At 36.8% G+C, this 22,997-nt stretch overlaps 1 protein-coding gene across 4 annotated transcripts in view; it reads left to right on the top strand.

Moving 5' to 3' along the window:
• dock1 (dedicator of cytokinesis 1) overlaps positions 1 to 22,997 on the top strand; it is a 224,234-nt gene that overhangs the window by 18,471 nt on the left and 182,766 nt on the right. For all 4 annotated transcript variants that reach the window (XM_079851388.1, XM_079851387.1, XM_079851386.1 and 1 more), the window contains exons 2-10: positions 10,666 to 10,749; positions 11,665 to 11,705; positions 11,819 to 11,874; positions 13,391 to 13,487; positions 15,418 to 15,566; positions 16,811 to 16,946; positions 20,519 to 20,676; positions 21,261 to 21,342; positions 22,828 to 22,963. In XM_079851388.1, the coding sequence (XP_079707514.1) occupies positions 10,666 to 10,749; positions 11,665 to 11,705; positions 11,819 to 11,874; positions 13,391 to 13,487; positions 15,418 to 15,566; positions 16,811 to 16,946; positions 20,519 to 20,676; positions 21,261 to 21,342; positions 22,828 to 22,963 (939 nt within the window). The remainder of the gene's footprint in view (positions 1 to 10,665; positions 10,750 to 11,664; positions 11,706 to 11,818; positions 11,875 to 13,390; positions 13,488 to 15,417; positions 15,567 to 16,810; positions 16,947 to 20,518; positions 20,677 to 21,260; positions 21,343 to 22,827; positions 22,964 to 22,997) is intronic.

Genomic DNA, 22,997 nt, shown 5'->3' with positions numbered 1-22,997 from the left:
GGTTACACGATATATCAGCCATATCAGTATCGGCCGATATATGTTCATTTTTAATGTTGTCTTCATCGGTCTGATAAGAAAATGTGGCCGATATATTAGTTATATTTCCTTCAGCTGAGACACTTCAGATGCACACTGTTTTCCTTGATGGTTTTGAATAGCTTGAAATATCATTGGATTCACTTCAAAAAAAGAAAAATGCAATTAAGTGCAACATGTGCAGTGCAAGTCTGACATACAGGCTAAATAAAATAATAATGAGAACATTATAAGTGTGTGCTTGGGACATGGCTCTTAATGGTGAGACTTTTGTTTTTGCTCTCAAAAATTAGTTTCGATTTACCATCCAATATATTGGTTATCGGATATATTAAAGTTATCGGAATCGACCAAAATATTCACAATGGTGCATCTCTAGTTATTTTATATTGTGTGTCCTGTGCACCATTAGATGCAAACTAACTTTAACTTGCTCAGCAAAGTTCTCTTGCATGACCGTCGTTGACCTGAAAGTGCAAACTGATTGTATAAGGATGGTTATATGCTGACGTCCACTATAGCGATGCATAAAGCACCAGACCTTTATTTGCGGAGTGACAGTGGCACTCATTATCTCCCAGAGTTCCCTGAGCTCATTAAAAATGTGCATTTGATTGGCTGTGCTGACATGATGATAAATGTCGAACATTAACCCTTCCTCTTCTTCCATTCTTTTTTATTGTTTAACTGGGATCCAGGGGCCATGATCCCATCGGTTCATTAGGAGAGTTTAAGAGCGAGAGGGAAGCTCTGTGAGATAATGCTGGGAGGACGATGATCTGGTCATGATGGTCACTTGCTCTCCACCAGGGGTTGTTCTTGTGTGGCATTTAGGAGAAGACACTATTAAAAGACAAGGTTAATTAGTTTTATCTGTGTTTGGCTCGGTCTCATTAATGCAGGATATTCTGGAGAGATTGCTGGCAGGTTTGTCCTGGCTGGTCCAGCTCACAGATAATCTCATCTGAATTGTGCTTTTCTTTTAGTTTAATCAGAGAATGTTTCAGTAGATGACCTTATGTCAGCATGTACAGTGACTAAGTAAGCCATTGGTGGATTTTCCATAATTATCTCCATTAAAAATGCATTCACTTTATTTAACGAACTACACTACCATTCAAAAGTTTCGGGATGGTAATAATATGTATTAATGTTTTTGAACTCTTATGTCACCAAGACTGCATTTATTTGATTAAAAAGTAATAGTTCAGTAAAAGTACAGCCATATGGTTTTATATTTTTACATTTTACATAATATTTCTTGCTTTTTTTAGCATCACTCAGTCTCAGAGTCACATGATCCTTCAGAAATCATTCCAACATGCTGATGTTCTGCTCAAGAAACATTTCTGATTATAACTGCTTAAAATAGTTGATAGTTTTGTGGAAACCGTGATACTTTTTTTTCAGGATTCTTTGTTGAATAGAAAGACACAAACCTAACATAAAATGTCTTTGTTACTTTATGTTTGCAGTGTCGTTGTGGTCGTACGTTGGTAATATAGTTGACTGAATATTGTATTTCAGATTAAAATCAGACAACATGTAGAGCAGGAGTGTATTTTATCCAGTGACAACTTGGATGCGCTTCATGTTACAAAATGCAGTCAGGTGGATGAAGGGGAGGGGTTAAAAAAGTAAGAGCGATTCGGTGTCATTTTACTGTCCACTAGTTTAAAAAATGTAAGAAAAGATACAACATTTGATGAGCTATGAGCAAGCGTTAACTTAATACTTAAGCGATCTCCACTAATTAAGCGAGTCAGTTTACGGACACTCATCTGAACTCTTTTGCTGTGTTTTGGTATGCATTAATGAAACCCATAATTTTGCTCTGCAAATACTAAGCTATCAGGAACTTATGTTTTCGCTCTGTCTGTGTTATTAGCGTGGGAGTTTGCTGCGGTCTCGCCTCTCTACATTATACCCACAATCCTCTCTGCCTCAGTGGCAGTGACCCTCTCGTTCCAGGAGATTCCCGCTGTTTCTCACCTCGGCTGACCTTCTCCTCGCTCATCTCATTATCCTCGGCCCACACTGAAACCTGCGGACTATGACACAATCTATAACCGCACTGTCTGCGCGGCCTGATACGTCAAACACTGTAACTGCAGAATAAATGTGTGGCTAATTGTGTGTCTCCGCTTTAGAAGGAATCGATCAGAATGGCGAATGGTATTTTGAGATAATGGATGTTTTCTGCTTGTTGACTGTGATTTGAGGTTGTTTTCACACTTGTTTCGATTGCACGGTTTGATTCAGCCACTCTTTTGTCCTTTTACATTGTATTTGCGGTGGGTGGAATGACCAAAATCACCATATAAGCAATTACACGGTAATGGTGTCCTGGTGTCCTGATATATAGCTATTTTTGTTTGAAATTCAGCCCAGAAATGTTTTATGTATTACACAAACCATTTGATTTATTTGTTTATATTTAAGTTTATTATTTAATAATATTCTATTTTTGGTCTATTTCCAATTATTTAAATTCATTTAATTTGTATTCATTTAAATGTATAATTTGTTTATTTGTATTCACATTTATTTTATTAATTAATTTTTAATGAATCTAAATTAATTAATTAATTATTAATTAATTGTTTTATTTAAATAATTTCTTAAAGGGTTAGTTCACCCAAAAATGAAAATTCTGTCATTTATTCACCCTCATGTCGTTCCAAACCTGTTCATCTTCGGAACACAAATAAAGATATTTTTTTAATTAAATCTGACAGTCCACACATCTACCACTTTGATGCTTCAAAAAGTTCATAAAGAGATCGTAAAACTAATCCATATGAATTGAGCAGTTTAGTCCAAATTTTCTGAAGAGGGTAGAGACACGATCACTTTTGAGCGTGTCAAAACAGTTTGAATTTAGGCTTTTATTCACATATAAACATTGATCAGGGAACATAAACAGCAGAAGCTCAAACGTGCTGCGTAACATGAGAATGAACCTCATTGGTTCTTGCTGATGCTCAAACGTGATGCGTAACACGAGAATGAACCTCATTGGTTTTTCTCCGTTTACCATATCTGATGTGCTTTCATGAATGTTCATATGTAAATAAAAGCCTAAATTTAATCTCGTCTTTACAAGTAGTTATACGATCTCTTCATGAACTTTTGAAGTGTCAAAGAGTCAGTTGTGTGGCTGTCAATGGATGGACCGAAATCTCTCAGATTTCATCTAAAAGATCTTGATTTGTGTTCTGAAGATAAACGGGGTTGGAACGACAATAGGGTGAGTAAATGATGACCGAAACTTTAATTTTTGGGTAAACTAACCCTTTAATAATTATTTTATTTATTTGATTTTAAAAAATATATTTTTTAAATTAAGTTATTTATTAATTTATTAATATTTAAATCACTGAATTTGATTTATTTTGATCATTATAAATACTGTATGGTTGTGTTTTTTTTTTTTTTTAATTTTTAAATACAATATTTGAGTTGATTTTCCAGCAAATATGACTGTACTATGATGTATATGGTAATGTAGAGAATAGATTTTACTGTATTATAAAATAATTACCCAAACTGAAGTGTAGATTTTAGCTGGAGTGATTTGAGTCTGATGCTTCAGGCCGGTAGAGAGGAGGATGAGTGGAAGCTCTGTTCAGTGCTTTTCCTACATGTGTTCCTGACTCAATTATGGTAATTCTTCAAATAGTCTGGAACAATTATTTTCCCATTATTAAATTTAGGACCTGCAGAAGTTCATGTGTAGTTGGCCATTTAAAATGAAGCAATTAGAGAACTCTAGGTGTGTTGGCATCACAGGCACTGACCCGCTGGTGCTGCCGCCGGCCATGTGTGATGATGATGATGATGATGATGATGATGAACGCAGTGGATCTGAACCGGTTCAGTTTGGACATGACAGAAACAGGCTCCGTGTCAGGCAGGGTTTCAGCATTGCCTCTGCAAGAACTGCGCTAGTTGAAAACAAGGTAATTAGTGTAAGTTTGCCTCCCTTCACTATTGTCCCCCCTTCAGAATAATGTGGAGTCTTTAGATCCGCGGTTGGACTTTGTGGAAACGTGTCTGGTTTATAATTAGTGTGATATGAAGCGAGTGTAATGTTAACATTCATGGACCGGTAGCAGAAAAAATGAAGCATATACTAAAAGTTATAATTACTCTGTGTTATGAAAGCAGGAAGATCACAAATAGTTGAAGTTGGTTTGTTGATGTTAATGCTGTAAATGCAGTTAGCAGCAGACGGGTTTATTTTGGTTCTGATGATTGGAAAATGTTTTATGGGTTTTGAAAGCTGCTTGAAATTAACTTTTTAAACAATTGTAATAGACCAAATGGAAACAATAGCAAAGATATTAGCTTACAAAACTCACCAGCCAATGAAAAGCAATAACAGTGCTTGAAATGCATGTCTGAAAATGGATGCCTCATATGCACTGATTTATTCACTTGGGTAGTAGTGACAAATATATATATGTTGGTTTAAAAAAAGTATTTTTAAAATGTATGTTTCTATCAAAATTAACAGGACATGCAAACACTGAACTCAATGGAAATGTGTGATTTTATTAATACAATGCAAGAGTTTATTTTCATGTGCATATAAATTTACACTGACAAACTTATTTGAAGCCATAAGTGTATTTTTAAGACAAATGTCAGTGTGTTTCCCATGACTAGCTGATTTAATAGGTCTAAAGGAAAATTTAATTGGACTTCCAGAATACATTACTCAGTTCATTTCATTATTTTATTACATTATTTTCATTTCATTTCAATTCTCATCTGCATGTCATAGCTAACTATTGTATGGAAATTTCCAACATAATGAACATGGAACTTGCTTGAATTATTAACATTGTGCCCTGGCCATTAACCACAAATTTTAGGCTCTGAATTTTAGGCTGAATTACATACAGTATGTGGTTCCTTTGCACTAATGTTGCATATTTGTATTGTATTTTGTCTGTATAAAGCTTCAGCTTCATACTGCAGGCTTGTTTCTACCTGTTGGTTGAATTTATAAACTGTGTAGCAGACAAACTGTCTCAACATGATGATATCTCATCTCTTCATCAGCCTCTTTTCCGCATTCCCTATTTCTACGGCATAACCCTCTCTCTACCATACTACTCATCTACTCATACTTGATCTCCAGTATTCACTGATTTTCTGTATGCATGAAATAACCAGTTAACCTACTACTTTTGCCAAGATGTGAAGTATACAACCACAGCACACTGCATTAAATACTATATCCCACAACGCAGTCTCTCATTGTCTGTCTGTACCCACCCTTCCAATAAAATACAGATATATTGAACCTACATGTTAAATTTCAGGTTAATTGAAGCTGGCTCAGACTCCGTGCCCGCGTGGGTAAACATGAGCGTCTGAGATTTGTGATTTCTGGCTCTCTCTTAAATTGGGAGTGTTTTGTTTCTGCTGACTCTAAATGAGCGTGATCAGAACGCTTTCTCTGTTCTACAAACCTCAATTAAGCCTCGTTACAGGAAAAGAAGCTCATGGTGTTTTCCTCATTCCACTCGATGCTGGGCAGGACTTTACGAGGAAGCTTGTTAGCGTGTTTGTAGATGTTTATTTCTTGAAGCATTTTTTTAGCACCTGACAGTAAGGTCATTGATAGTTTAATGTGGTCACAGTAGTGGCAGCGTTGTTAATGTGTCTTTCGTGTAATTGTATATGTGAGACCAAAAACTTGGTCTCCGCTTTAGACGGCTCGTTGTCGAATGCGTATTGCACACAAATAATGATTTTACAAACTAGCAAAATATGGTCTGAGTTACTGAGGAAGAAGTAATTGATGGATTTGACAGTTTTTGTTAGCATTATTGCATTAAATATGTAAGAATTAAGCAGAATTATGCTTGGTAATTAATCAGTATAAATCTTTTATGAAGGTTTACACATGCGCAGTTTCAGTGTGGACGAGAAACTTTTGTAACACCGGTTTCATTGATATATATATATATATATATATTAGGGTGGTCCTTATCAAGTCCAATTTTTTTTTTTGTGCAAAATGATAGTGTCTTAACCCTTTAAACTGTTCCTTTTAACTTCAAAATTAGAAATATGCAAAAATGTTGACAAAAAAATGATATTTAGAGGTAGCTCAATCATGTGGAAGATTGCCTATGTTAAGCTGTGCAGCGTTATTGTGATATGCAAGTAATATTAAAAGTTGCTGCAAATGAACTACATTTTATTGAAATCAGAGCAACACTGACATGACAACAATTTCAAGGAACGTAATGTAATTTTTTAAACCAAAAAATGTGCTCTAAACCCAAACAATAACCAAGGTGATCATCAATAGAAATATGTATTGATTCCACCAGGAAAGGTAAATCTGCTAAACCGGGTCATGGATGGATTAATTTGGATTTAGTTTCTACAATAAGTAAACTGAGATATGTATCTAAAATACATATTTAGGAATATATGGTGCATTAGATGCTTTTATGGAGATTTTTTTTTAAATTTTACTAGCCAGGTACAATACCAAATCAAATGATCTGTTTTTATGAAAATCATCAAAATCTCAGAAAGTTTAAAGCTATTGAGCTACCAGTAATTATTATGTTACTGCCATAAAAATTGTCATGCTGTATTTTCTTATATAAAGGAACAATTTGAAGGGTTAAAAGCATGACAATTGGATACTTTAAAAATAAGGACCACCCTTATATATATATCCATTGATTTGATCACTTGGTTAACTCTTTAGTGTCAGGATGTGAAAACCTTTTATTTTATTTGATCTCATTTTATTTTGTAATACTACAGTGTTGTGGCTGGCTGTTAGCATGTTGCTAGATTTGCTAAGTCAGAAGACCCCAATCCCAAGTCTAATCTAGACGTGCTAGACCAGAAACTGCCCACGGTTGTACGTTTTTAGGTTGGGATCCAATCAGGTGAAAACTAAGTTCAATTGTTTTTAAAAGTAATAGCACAGGTATCATTCATGTCCAGTGCACATACGCTTTCGGGCGAGTTACACAATGAAGTTTAATACTTAGGTTTCAAGGTTTGTGCAAACACTGCTAATAGACTTCAAGATGGATGAGACTTTATAGCGACACTGAAATGTCTGGCTGAGTGAGACAATAAAATCTTTTATTACACTTCCAGGCCTCAAAGAGAAGCTGTCGACCTCAAAGTTATGTTATAAAACCCCTCCTGGCTCACTGCGCGGCTCTCATTGCCAGAAATTGATAGATGTTTTGCTCGAGCACGTTCGTTGTGTCATCCATTCTGTTAGAAATGCATTTCTGATGTTCAACCTCTGCCTTATTTTCACTGTCTTTTCATTCCAATTGTCTTTTTCCTCCTCCACTGAAGTATTCCTGCTCTCTATGCTATGGGCGGCTCACGCAACCTGGCTGTAATGGCCAGTTATTTTCCGACTGGAGTTATTGCTCATCGTCTGCGGCCAGATATGAGATTATTTTATGATTCCTTTTGTGCGCTTTTGACTCTGTCAGTCAGTGACTTCAATAGGGCCGTGCTCATCTCATTCCCTGTCGTTATGAAGCACTTTACAGATAACGGCATGAAATGCTCCTGCTTTTGCCCTCAGGACAGGTTTTCAGAGGTGTTTCTGCAGGTCTGTGGTTTAGATACTCGTTTGGAGGGCAGGCGGATGACTTTCCTTCTCTCGCTGATGCAGCTGGTGTCCGCGTACAGCTCAATGGGCTTCATTCACTCAGAGCCAGAGGAAGAGCGGCGACTGAGGCGTCTGCTTTCTCTCGGGACATGGAGGCCTCTAGGGACCTGAACTTCCTGTCACAGTCTCTCACACACGGGCCATCTCATGCTGCACTGATCCTCTTTGTGTCGCTCCCTTCCTCTTCTTCCTTCAGCTCTGATCTAAAACCTATAGGGAGATACACAACTAAGCAGTGTTTTTTAATGCAACAAATGCACATGAACGCTGTTCCAAACAGTTGGCTGTGAAATTATCCCGCTTTATTTTCATTAAATTCATTTTAGGTGGCATGACGTTTTTTTTTTTTAACATTTGATTTGCTCCAATTGGGTATATATATGTATGTATGTATGTGTGTGTATATGTATGTGTGTATATATATATATATATATGTATGTGTATTTGTGTGTGTGTGTGTGTGTGTGTGTATGTGTGTGTAAGGTTTTCTTATATAAATAACCTGTTACAGTTGTGCAGATTGAGGTGTTTTTAGCCAACTGTTAGCCAGGTTTGAAATTCCAATCAAAGCAAACTGAGCTGAGCTAATTTAATCATTTGTGTTTATGTGCTTTTCAATGAGCGTGTGTCAGAGAAAGAGATGTCATCTGGTAGAATGTTCTTCTTACTAAGATAAGAGCTGTATATGTGGCAGTTTATGCACATTAGAGGCATGCAACACATTCTCAACCATTATCTTTACCTCTTTTCTCTGTCCCTCATTACTCTGCCCTCCTGTCGTGGAAGCGGTTCTCTCTCTCTCTCTCTGATTGTATTGTTTGTTCTGTAATTGGATTGGCTTCTTGTGGGTATTTCAGAATGGCAGCATATGGGATTTGATTGGGTCTTTCTGTCTGTCTGAGTGCTTCTGTGTGCAAAGGAGCATTACAGCTCGTGTTTTTGAAGTTTGTCTGACTCTTTTGGGATGTTGCATTGTGTAGTCAGTAGTAGTATACAGTAGAAATGTGTATTATCAAAGCCCTGTTAGATGGAGAGTTAGATGTCTTGAGTTCAGTGCATGCACTTTCAAAAACGTTCGTGGCACAATGCTGATTACCATTGGGGGGAAAAAAAATGTATGTGTGTTTTACTACTACACAAGTTTTCAAAAGTTTGGGTTCGGTAAGATTTTTTTAAATGCTTTTGAAAGAAGTCTCTTCTGCTCACCAAGGCTGCATTTATTTGATCAAAAAGACAGTAAAAAACAGTAATATTGTGAAATATTATTATTCAAATTTTAAATAACTTTTCTATTTGAATATATTTTAAAATGTAATCTATTTCTGTGATGCAATGCATAACTTTCAGCATTATTACTCAGGTCTTCGGTGTCACATGATCCTTCAGAAATCTTAAATTACAAAAATAAAGGCCAATTCAAAATATAAATAAATGGTACAAAAGTATAGCTCTTTTTATAACAGCTATGTCATTGTTTATAGATTAATACTCTGATCTGAAATGTTGTTGCTTGCCTGTGTTTTTGTCTGGTGCTTTAGAGCTTTTTTGGATGGTTTAGCAACGTATGATTATTGAATTGAATGCATGTAATTACAGGTACACATTGAGTGTTTCTCTGACTTGCCATTCAAAAGGACGTGCATTGAAATATTTTAGTCATGTTGAGCTGCAGAGGTGTTTAATCATTCATGATGGAGGGAGAGAGATTACAAAGAGAAACGACGTGTTTGTGTGTTTTGAAAAGGCCCACACACTGAGAATATTCTGTAATTACTCTTTCTCCTGAGAGACTCTGAGTTGCCATAGAAAAAGAGGGAGAAACAGCATGTGTGAGAATGAAGGTGAGAGTCTTGACTGAGACCGAAATAGAGAGTGTGTCTGTGTGTGATTAACGTTCACCGCTCTCGCTCTCTTCTCGTCCTCTACTGTCTCTCTGTCACTCTGTCACCGGGGTCGTGACGTTCAGGGTCGCTGAGAAACACCGCGACACATATGATCCTGCCCGACGGATGAACACGGCAGTAACACTCGACATGAGCGCAACGCTCTGTCTGTCAAAGACATCACACACTTCCTGAACGAAATAGTGTTTGCAGGACGTCAACGAGTTTCAGTATTGATGTTGTTATTCACTGAAAGTCTTCATATAAAAAACATTCAAATACTGCACATTCAATCATGACATGGTTAAAGGGATACTTCACCGATTAGCATTAAGCTTTGTATCAGTAGAAACCCGGTAGTATTTTCGAATGACCGTGCTTCCCTCCCTCATGTCCCCCTGAGACGAGAGATTTCTGTATTGTGGGTGTGGAAAAAAACCTCAGATGATGCAAAAATCATCATTTAGCTTCATCATCTGAGGCTTTTTTGTCCAGAGGCGAGAGACTCCAGCCAGTAGGAGGAGCTCGTCCCGCATGTCTTCAACCCGCCCATAGGGGGATCTCACCATAAAACGCCGTCTTTTCAGTTTCAAGTCACTAGTAGCCTAGTTGTATCATTTCTCCCGATACTGCCCTCTGTAACCGGGAGGCGTGGCTTGGGAGTGGCCTCGTAGGGCAGTGAAGCAAGTGCATTCTGGGAGTTGTAGTCTTTCATCCACATGAGCCAAAGATACATTTTCTGGCGTTTCTGAATCTAGAAGGCACCAACTTCTAAAATAATTTCACATTTCTACTACATAAATGACCCAATTTAAATACACATTCATCTTTCCAGCGGTGAAATATCCCTTTATTGTCAAACCTTTTTAATGCGTTTAGGTGCTAAAAGGTGCTTATGTGTCAAATTTGAGACAGTGTTTATTGTTGAGCTGCGGTTGTTTGTTGTATGGTTAGTTATTGAATTACTGCATCATCTATAACCCTCAGCTACACACACACACACACACACCAGAAATTGATGCCATGTGTCTCAGTACAGTGTTTTATATTCTTTGTCCCCAGCCATCTATAACTATGATGCTCGCAGTGATGAAGAGCTTTCCTTACAGATCGGGGACACTGTACACATTCTGGAGACTTATGAAGGTGAGACACACACGCACAAACACACACCTTATGTTGTGACTAGATGTGACAAAGCATCAATATGAAAAGTGGCACATTGTTTTTAACTGTTATATATTATGATGACCTGCATTCATCAAGCTCGACCATTCAACCCTTTACCAAAGCTATTAAAAAAAAAAAAAAAAAAAGATTGATAAATTTACAAATATTATTTATTCAAATTATTTGGTCTCAGACAAGCCACTATGGAATGATTGGTTAACTTAGGCAAAATCTGAAACTCAGTTAACTTTATTTTATTTTATTTATATTATTTTTTGATTTTATTATTTTTTATTTAATTTAATTTTATAATTTTTTAATTTTATTTTATAATGATTTTATTTTATTTTGTTGTTGTTTTTTATTTTTTATTTTAATGCTTACATTAATGACAAAACCACAATCATAGTTTTAAATTGTATTTCTCTTTCAGAGTTGAAAAAATGAATAGAACAAATCAATATATAATTTGCCCGTGACATTTTCTGAACTCATTTACATCTCAGTGATCATTTGATGAAGAAAAATCTACTTCTACTATTTATGAAGAGTTTCACACACTTGTTTGTACCCCTATTCATGTAAAGTATCTATTTCAGTCTCCTCTCATCATTTTAAGACCTTTACACACCGATATGTCCTGATTAGACCTTTCCTCTTCCCCGCAGAACGACCTCTCTCCGATCTCAATAACACACACTTTAGTCCTGAATGATTTGTTCATAGCTTGCAGACATGCCCGCTGCCTCACTTCATATCTCCAGGAGATTTATGGAGCATGTCTTTTATAATCTCGCAATATTGTTTTCTAGAGGGACACAGTGGCGTCGCACTGTAATCTAATTGTTGGTATTTTCATCTGACTGCTGTGATATGTCTTGCTCTTCTCAGGATGGTATCGAGGGTATCGGCTGAGGAGAAAATCGAAGAAGGTGAGTTACTGTATGAAAAGGTTCAGCTTCCATGTTGGGTAAAATCATTCAGCAGACCTCAACTTGATTTTTCCCTTTGTTTGGTCATTTCTGATGTACTCTTCTGTGCACAGGGTGTGTTTCCGGCTTGCTACATACATCTGAAAGAGGCCACGGTTGAAGGCAGTGGGTCAGTATTTTCATTTAGATTTCCTGGAAGTTTGTATTTTGCTAAATATGGAATAAAGGCATTATCAACATCTTAGCAGGCATTAGCTCTTTTCCCAGACCAACTCATTTCGGCCATGCATGACCTGCATGTATCCTTCATGGAGAAGGCAATCTCAGGATTTGTTTCTCAATGGGAGAAATGTTTACTAAATCTGCTTCATTCACTACTCAATAGTATCATAACTAGGTGCAGTTTAGTTTCTTTGGTTGTGTTCACACTTGGCATGTTTGGTTGGATTGAAAGGAACTCTGGTGCGATTGCTCTGTTAGTGCGGTTCATATGAATAAGTGTGAACGCTGCCATCCAAACCCTGGTGACACCAAACAAGCGGACCGAGACGCTGAAAAGATGAGTCTCGATACACTTCCAAACAAACTCTGGTGCGGTTCGACTGAAATATGAATGCAAACCCGGACTAAAGACATGTAAACGAACCAAAAACAGGACTTGATGTCACCAGAACTCTCATCATGTTGCCGATCACAGTTCGGTACACCAGAACCAGCAGATCTGTTTGTGTGTGTGACGGAGGGATTCCTGCCACTGTTTTGACTCCTGTACACATTTTAGAAGCTCTTCACGAGTTTTCAGCTGGTCAAAATATCATCAGATGTAGGCTATGCACATACAACAATGCATTTAGCCCAGGACACAGCATTGTTTTGGACAAGTTTAGTCGCAAAATACTATATATAAAATACATATATGTGTGATGTATGTGTGAATGCTAATGTGTGTGAATGCTAAGCGAACCAGGTCTAATTGTATTATTTTCTTTTTTTGGTCCGGAACAAAAGAACCAAGAGAAAGTGTGAACACACCCTTAGTCTAATCACATCACAATCACTTCACAACCACAATGTACTTTCTTCTCTGTGTAGGTCGTAGGCAGCTTACTATGTTTTGTAACATATTCGCATTAAACTTTACATTGCTTTGCTGCATTTGAAGATCATGTTACTTCTGTTATTGGTCTGATTATATCAGTGTTGGTCCCTGAATCCAGCCTCAGCGCAGTTAACAACATCCTTCCCATAGACGTCCTACTAAAACAAGTTAGCGCTCCAACAGCCCAGTGCCAGCCTAATAGGAGATTTTAGAGTCCAAAATGGATTTTTGAGTGTGTTTCAGGAATATAATACACATGAGTGAGTATTGGTGTTGGGGTGTGTGTGTGTGAGTAATTGGAATCGAGAGCAGAGCCCAGCTCAGATTTCATAACAGCTGTTTTGATGACTGATGCTGGTAATTAGTTTTCATTGGTATGAAGGGATCTGAATGACTCCGGGACCCCAGAAGCCCGTATTGAGCTGGAATTACTGACGTGAATAGAGTTAGATGCAGTTAAACAGCCTATTGTTTCCCACACAAGTGATATACTTTGAAAAACTCCTTCACTTTATTGTGCTGCCTATGTTTATTAATTTTTTTTCCCTCTGTTTTGCACTCTTTTCCCCTTTCTTTTTGTCGCTAGACAAAAGGAGACGGTCATTCCTACTGAGCTCCCACTGGTTCACGAGGTCACGACTACGCTGCGAGAATGGGCGACGATATGGAGGGACCTTTATGTGGTAACCCTGCATTTTGCCATTTATCCCAAGACGTGGTTGTATATTTCAAAAGTTGCTAACTATTGCTCTACACACTTAAAAGTATGCAGTTTTCCATTACACAAAGAGTGCATAGTTTTAAATGATGGTGATCGTAGATGAATTGGGACGCAGCAGCTGTCAGAATTATGACATCATCAAATTGACACTGTCGACATGATGACATCATCAACTTCATAGTCAGGATTTGACAGGCGATGCATCTAAAAATCTTGTACTGAGTAGGCACTGTTTAACAAATAACTTATTTTTTGATTTGTTAAAGTATATATTTACCCTACAAATAGTTTTAAACTGTTTTTTTTTTTGCTATGAAATTAGCCTGTATGGAAGCTTGTTTCCGCCACAGAATAAAACATTTTAAAAGATAATTGCGACTTTTTATCTCACAATTGCGACTTTACATCTCGCAATTCTGACTTTATTTCTCAGAATTGCGAGATATAAAGTCAGAATTGCGTGAAATAGTCGCTATTGCGTGAAATAAAGTCGCAATTGCGTGTTATAAAGTCAGAATTCTGACTATTTTTCTCGCAATTGCGACTTTATATCACGCAATTCTGACTTTATAACACATAATTGCGAGTTTATATCTCGCAATTCTGACATCTTTTCTCAGAATTGTGAGATATGAACTCACAATTGTGAGATAAAAAGTCAAATTCTAAGGAAAAAAAGACACTTTTTTTTATCTCAGAATCGTTTATATCTCACAATTCTGACTTTATAACACGCAATTGCGACTTTATATCATGCAATTCTGACTTTATATCTCACAATTGCGTATTATAAAGTCAGAATTGTGAGATATAAACATGCAATTCTAAGAAAAAATGTCAGAATTTCAAGTATATTTCTCGCAATTGCGAGTTTATATCTCATAATTCTGACCTTATAACACGCAATTGCGACTTTATATCACGCAATTTTGACTTAATAACACAATTGCGACTTTATATCACGTAATTCTGACTTTATAACCTGCAATTACGACTTTATATCACGTAATTCTGAGATAAAAAGTCAGAATTGTGAGATGTAAACTCGCAATTGTGAGAAAAAAAGTCAGAATTGTGAGATTAAAAAGTCGCAATTACCTTTTTTATTTTTCACTCTGTGGCGGAAACAAGCTTCCATAAGCCTTGGATGCTGGCATGGCGTTAAAACAAACAAACAAACAAACAAACAAACAAACAAACAAACAAACAAACAAACAAACAAGCATGGATGTGTAGTATAAATGCAATCTGGCTATGATGGCATTGTCATGTGATCTATGATGTCAGTTGCATCACTTCTCCACTAATTACGAACCTTCCCCTATGACATCATGGGATGCACACTTTAAAATCTTGGCATAATTAGTAGGTTTTCTGGGAATTTTTGCCAACTTTTTATGAATACTGTTGGACATCCTACTCATTTGACAAACTGCTGTTTGCATACTACAGTGTATAATGGGGAGGTATGCATTTTCAGGAGATCAACATAACTGCACATATATAGTCATCACTGACATCATCATCTTAGCGACATAGTCAGCATTTTGATGACAACACGTCACTGTTCATAGAACAAACGTTCATCTGCTATGACACACTGCAACATTGCAATTTTCTCTAATAAATCTGATCCCCTTTGCCTCGGGCTTGATGTTAAAAAGCTCTGACATGATATACAAATTAAAAATTAGTTTTTTTTTTACATTTTCCAAAAAGAGTCTCATTGACAGTTTGTAAACTCTTTTAATTGAATGAGTAAGCAGTGTGACACTCCAGGGCTCTTTGTCTGCAGTGATTAGGAGCCTCACGCCTTTACGCCGCAGCATGTGCTTTGACAAATTAATTAACACGCATTGCAGGGTTTTAAACAGACTTTGTGTTTCCAACAGGGCGACAAGCGTGAGATGTTCAACACGGTCCGAGACATGATCTATGACTTGATCGAGTGGCGCTCCCAGATCCTGTCCGGCACGCTCCCGCAAGACGAGATGTCGGAGCTCAAACAGAAAGTCACCTCCAAGATGGACTATGGGAACAAGTATGAACACACACACACACACGAACGAACACAAGCTGCTGACTCATTCTGATTGGGTTATGGTTGAACAGGGAGAGCTTGAGCTGGAAGTCACGACTGCAGTCCGTTACATAAAATCTGACTTTTAATGAGAGTGTTGTATTGCTCTTCATTTTTTTATTCAGGGTCTGTTTTTGCTTTGAAGGGTCATTGTGAAAAATGTTCAGCTCTTCGCATGTTTTATCCGAAGGATAAATAAAAGATTCTTAATCAGTGTTCTGTGCCGTTGCTCATACATGGGTTTAAGATTCCTTAACTTTAAGTATTAAATGTTGATGCTGTCTGAGGTTTTGAAACAACAAAACCACAAAACCACAAAACATGCAAAATGGACTTACACTGAAGGGCCATTAAGTATCCACCTTTTTTTGCAGTATGGAAGAAAGCTATTTTTTTAATGTTCTCTATAGGTAAATCACTAAAACAATTGCAGAAGTGCAGTGAATGGTAAAAAAAAGTGCTACAAACCGGAGTATTTATGATATTGATAATAAATCAAAATATTTTGCCAGTTTGCAATATCAAGCAGCATAACAGACTGCGGATGACACCGGAAGACTCGCACATTCATATCCCGCTCTTATGTTAAAAATAAAGAGGATACACCCAGAACATCCTTGCAACTGCATAGCAACACCCTGGCAACCACCTTCCACACCTGGTTTTGAGTTTTCAAAAAAGAAAAAAACGTTTTAGCATTCTATAACCACCACTGCACAGTGACGTTGGATCAACCAATGGTGTGAGTTTGGGGCGGGGCTATCTGTTCAGCTGACCAATGAAAGACAGGGAAACCTGTTTGAATGTTTTTGCAATTCCATTTGGTTATTGTAGTGGTGCAGACTATTCTGTTATCTTGAGTGTTTAGCTGTAGGAGGAAGCGAGTATACAGATGAGATGATAGAACTGCTCTGGTCAAAAAGTCAGAAGTGACAAACACACACATGTACAACTCTCAGTTCTCAGTTAAAGTCTCTGTCTTTCTCAACTTTGTTGGGTGGAAGGTCTTTATGTTTTACATAAGGATGGCAATCCTAAGTGTCACTCATATTCATTGAAAAACAACTCAATTCATTAACTTTACATTTACATTTTTCCAGTTCCATGTAGCAGATGATTTCGTCCAAATCGATGTATAACTTCATCTCTTTCAACCAAGTCTGTTTTAAAATGTTTCTTACAGTGTTTTTTTGTGTGCTTGCCAGGTATTTAGACCTGGATCTGGTGGTTAGAGATAAAGATGGGAATATTCTGGATCCTGACCTGACCAGCACCGTCAATCTGTTCCGAGCGCATGAAGCCGCATCCAAGCAGATTGAAGCTCGCATCCAAGAGGAAAAGGTAAACGATATTAGACTGTTTCATCCTTTATTGCACAATATAAACATGCTGCTTTTTTAAAAGTCTATGGTTCATTTAGATTTATATATTTAAATGTGTTTGTGTGGTGTTCATGGATTGTGAATCTGGAAGGCCTTGTAGCAAACGTTGTACTCACTTGGGCTCTTCGTTTTGCAGTGTTATTTTGGTCACCACCACCCGCTGTGATGTTTAATGAACACCTTTAATTATAACTGTTACTTCATATTTATATGATGGTGTAACTTTGTCAAGCACAACCACTAAACCACAAAAAAAGTCCCTGACCGCAGCTCTCAAACACCGTCACTGACGTGTGAGCGTTTACACAGGAACAGAGAATGTGAGAGCACACCATCTCTCTTCCTATCTTGCTGTGGGGCTCAGTGTGACACATGGCTGGGTGATATAGCTTGGTGAAAAAAAAAAAGTCTCAATATTTTTCAGCCTTTTGACAAGATGCAATATATATTCTTTTTTTTCCAAATCAGAGGAACCATTACTTTCAAACAGCCATTGCAGAATTACAATGCTTAATGCAAGAAATGCAGCAAAAAAAAAAAAAAAAAAAAAAAAAAACTTAAAAACATAATTATTATAATTATACAATAATAAATTAAGTGATTTATTTAAAATAATTATAAATGTCTTATCTTTACTCTTTTTGTAAGGGGTTAAGATTAAGATTGTTTTAAGTTCACTTAAATTAAAAGTTGTTTTAGTAAGCCTATTTAATGTTAAAAATAATGGATTTCAAATATACTATAATGTTGAATGGCTATAGTTAATGGCTAAAATGAAAAAAAAAAATTTTTTTATATATATATATATATATATATATATATATATATATATATATATATATATATATATATAAATATAAATATAAATATAAATATAAATATAAATATATATATATATATATATATATACATTTAATAGAGAAATCAGTAGCGGTTTTGGTGATGCTGGCCTTCATTCGTAGTACTTGGGAAAAAAAATAAAAAAATAATAATGTACTATACATACATATAATATATTCTGTAATATATTGCAGAAAAATTTGAAATTAATTTGAAATTTTTATGACAACACTAATATATAATCCAAGCATGTTTTCCACACTGTTTTCAATAAACGAACACAATAAATTATTTTATTTTATCAATTAAATGCACCTACTGTATATACTATAGTCATTTTTATATAAGTATTTTTATTAATTTTATATTTTTATAAATTTTATTATTGTACTTTTTAGGTAACCTTATAGTTAAATGCTCAATAAATCAATTTAATTTACAGATTTTCAATTCAATTTGTTTTTTTAATTTACATTGTCAGAAATATGTTGTGAATATTTGACATCACTCAGCCCTAGTGTTATGAGAGTCAGGCCTACTTTAGACAGAAGTGTGTTCTCAATGAATCCTCACACATACTTATCTACCAGTCTATGAGGTTAACATCTCTGTTTGACCTGTGTGTTCTCACAATGCCTCTCTAATGACTTTTAGATGAGTCACAGTGAGTGTCATTCACCATGTTTAAAACTGAGCAGGTGCTTCCCTTGAGCCAGGAGTTTTCGTTTAAGATCTGTTACGTTGAAGGAGCCGTTCACCCAAAGCTGAAAATTCTGTCATTTACTCACCCTCATGTTGTTCCAAACCTGGATGCCAAGGTGACATTTTGAGAACACATCAGCTTTGCTGACCTACCTTTCCCATGTGACCCTACCCAGATGTTCACTGTCCTTGAGTCCCTTTTAGCAGATCAGATACAGTGATATAGGTCCTGTCTACACCTGATCAATTAATCTGATTTGATAAAACAATTCCATTTACACTTGACCGCATAAATGTCTGTGCAAAACAATTATATATATATATATATATATCCGATCCTCAATCCCTGCGTTATATGCTAATTTAGCGGAGTTCACGTCAATGAAATCAACAGATATGAGCTGCATTTTATTTATCATCAGCTAATTTCAAGATCAAAGACCGCATTAGGAGAGAGAGCGGATTCAACACTGGTAAGATAATTTAGTCTCACTACTTTTAATGAAGATGATTGTGTTTTAAGGTTCTGCAACTTAGTTTCAGTTTCATTTGATGCAGTTGCGCTTTCATATCTGGCTATAACGTGTCATATAGCCATATAGGGGTGGACTGGGAATAAAAAGTGAGCCTAAACTTTCTGGCACAGAGCGGCCCACGGTACCCAGTCCGCAACACACCAAACATAACACAGCAGCTCATTTTGCACAGAGAAACTAACTTAAAAATATAACAATACAGAAAAATAAATATTTAAGATTTTTTTATTGAAATTATTTGTATGCTTATTAAAATGTAATAAATAAATAAATGCAATTAGAATAAGACATTATAGGTATGTTACCAATCAAATCAGACAAAATCCATCTTTTCACTGCAGAAGCTGCATCTGAAGTGGCATTTAAATGTATATACACTGACTGTTTACAAATGCATAAAGAACGTGATAAAATTAATGTTTTAAATACACAATATATTGAATATAGAAATATGAAATTTTGGGGATTTTTAACATTTTTTTTTATTAAACTGTAAATATGAAACTAAAACCGCCAGTAGGTGGCAACAAGTCACTGTCTTAAGTAAGTCAACCGATTGGTTCAAAAAAGCCGATTCATTCAGGAACTTAGCAAGTGACTATCTTTATAAATGAGTCATTGAATTATTGACTCAAGCGATTCGTTAAAAAATGCTCAAAGCTCTGCCTGTAGATGGATGTGTTATTTTAAAACCGGACTGCCCGAATGAAAACCGGACAGATGGCCACCCTATTTAGCATTTTTATTTTGAAAAATTCCTTACATCTTACCTCGCATTTGCGCTAAAAACTGCCGTGCTGAATTACTGCTTGGCCCCGCCTTCTTTGATTTGATTGGCCATCTCAAACTTTTTGACATTGACGAGTGCTGTAAGACCACTGCAGTGAGCCAGAGCCAGTAAATAGATGAATCATTTTGAGTCATGTGGGCCGCGTGGGCATTCACCTGGGCCGACGAAATATGTAAATGCCCGCTATCATTCGTTCTTTATATATTTACGCATAGCAACGGGCCGGCCCACACTGTCCAGCGGCCCACTGGGAAAACGCCCGGTGCTCCAGATGGCCAGTCCGCCCCTGCATATAGCCAATAACATGCTCTCACATGTTTATTTTTTTTTACCATTTTGGGAGTAGTAAAATTTACATAAGTGGATCCAACAACCAGATGCATTTACACTTGTCCAGTTTGGGATGCGTCTCAGACCTCTTCCTGAAGTGGTTTGAGTGATCGTATTTAAATCCGTCTCGAATGCGTTACGGCATTTACACCTGGTCTTTTCACGATGTAATAGCTATCCAGTCAGAGAACACGCATGAAGTGACCAGGTGTAAAAAGTCCCATGAATTCTTTGAGATTGACAGCGCCTGTGTAATTAGTCTGGCTGACTTTGACTCGAAGCACATTTGAAAGATTAATTACCATAGTTTTTATGGATTTATTTATTTTTCAGTCTCAGAAGCAGAACTTGGATTTGAGCAGGCAGGCGAAGTTTGCCTCCACTCCCTCGTTTGCCTTGTTCGTCACGCTCAAGAACGTCGTGTGCAAGATCGGAGAAGATGCAGAAGTGCTGATGTCACTCTATGATCCGATTGAGTCTAAGTTCATCAGGTCAGTGCACACATGGACTCAAACGCTTTTACGCTTGCATGCATGAGAAGCCATGCAGTCCTAAACATAGCTGTCAAATAATTGCTTTGTTCAGAGATTTAAAGTCATTTTAACATTATTTTTTAATAATTATAGCTTGTTATTAATAATTATATTAGTGATTTATTATTTGTAATTTAAAAAAAAAAAAAAGTTTAAATCATAATTTCAATAGTTTGACAATAGCCTCACCCTCATTTGGGAGCCATGACGTTTCTCGCATTCTCAGTAGTAAATCAACCACAGTGTTTCCATGCACACAATTCTCAATGGTTTGTTTCAGCAGTGAATGATGAATTTTATCATACTTGAGTGTGTCCACAGAAAAAGACATTTACATTCGCATTTAGCAAATGCTTTTTTATCCAAAGCATCTAACATGCATTAAAGCTGTACATTTATCAATATATGTATTGACTGGGAATCAGTCCTATGATCCTGACTTTGCTAGTGCTATGATCTACCATCTGAGCTTTAGGGGGAAAAAGTTTGTCATAAAAGTAATGCCATTAATATCTGTTATTTATTTCTTCATTTTCTTGCAGTGAAAACTATCTTGTACGCTGGTCCAGCTCAGGTTTGGCGAAAGACATTGATCAGCTGCATAACCTGCGTGCCGTATTCACGGTACGGATTATTTTCAGCTTTACTTCTGACCGATTTCAGTCAGGATTATCATGTTTTTATTTTAGTTAACACTAACGTGTCCTCTACTAAAAATGCATGTGATTCTGTATTAAAATTTAGGTGAAAATGTGGTTATGTGATAATGCCATGTTTTAAAATGGCATCACCTTACTAGGTTTTAGAACAACGCTAATTTGGGGCATGTGTGCAAACCGCCAGGCCACACGTGAAACCCTTCGCATGCATGACCTAATTACTTTATTTGAACACTCAAATGTGTCGTCCTGTGGCGATGCGCTGCTTCATTATCGGCTCGTTCCTGGAAACATCGTCATGTAAATGAATCCGTTACGGCTTGATTCCATTCATCTGTTCCCGTCTCTTGCATTGTTCCTTAATGAGTAATCACGGTATTATTGGGTGACTCTTTAATTCGTGTTCATCAGTCGTGTTGTCGAATTGGTAATTAAAGTGTTGAAGAAAGCAGCATCATCATTAACGCTGTAAAGGGTAATGAGCTAACGGTCATTAGAGGAGCGGATAAAGAAGCTCACTGGAGATGCTGCCTGACTTGTGTTGTTGCACATATTGTGTGTGTCCATGTCCATGTGTTGGCTTCTGCCTGTACTTCAACACAGGAAAAAAACTATTGCTGGAAACTGATTAATTATGAACATGAAATCATTTTAAAGTTCTTGTGTTTCTTGCACATTATTTTTTATATTATTTCAATCGTATGCATTTGTGTTTTGTGCATTTGCATGTTCATAATTAATAATTAAATATTCATTGGTGCTTGTGCATGTTGTTACATGCATGTAAACATATTTGCACCCACAAATGGGAGCTGTTCTTTTATTTGTATTTGTATTTTTATTGTTTTTTATGCTGGGAAAGGAACTTATTATGAATATGAAATCATATTGAAGTTCTTGTGTTTCTCACCCTATTATGAAGGATATTTGTTTTTTAATTGCATGCATTTGTGTATTTGCATGTACATAAATTAATAATTATAGAGCATATGCATTGGTGTGTGTTTGTGCATGTAAGTACATATTTGCACCCACACACAAGAGCTGTTCTCATTTGCTAGAGGTCATTTCTTTAATGGATGCTGGGCTGTCGAGGGTCAGTTTGTTTTCCCAGAATCCTCTGCTCTCTGCACAAACCCCCAGTGTGGAATGAGTTGCTGCCCTCAATCAAACACTGCTCGAAACAATTTACCCTTCACCCGGACGCCATACTAGCAGTCTGTGTGCACCGGCCCAATCCATGGATCAATCATTGCCTTCCTGGATAGTTGCTAAACTAACACGTTTGAGTTTAACTAGATGGTTTTAGGCAGAAACACCTGGTGCATGGCCACTTGGGGGCTCGAAATGACATGGGGCGTTTTAGTACATGATTGTGCAAGTGCCTGTGCATGTTTTTGTGTGTGTTTTTTTTACACTTATGTTTGTGTGTTGGTGTGTTTCTCTCCAGGATCTGGGGAGTGAAGACCTGACGAGGGAGAAAATCAGTTTTGTTTGTCAGATTGTTCGAGTGGGCCGAATGGAGCTCAGAGATAACAACACTAAGAAATTAACATCCGGCCTCCGCAGACCCTTCGGTGTGGCAGGTAGTGCCTCGCTTTCTGCTTCCACACATAAAAC

The sequence above is a fragment of the Squalius cephalus genome, assembly GCF_949319135.1.
Source record: "Squalius cephalus genome assembly, chromosome: 19".
NCBI classification, from domain to species: Eukaryota; Metazoa; Chordata; class Actinopteri; order Cypriniformes; family Leuciscidae; genus Squalius; species Squalius cephalus.
The sequence above is the reverse complement of the archived record's forward strand: the minus strand, read 5'-3'. Positions and strand labels throughout refer to the sequence as shown.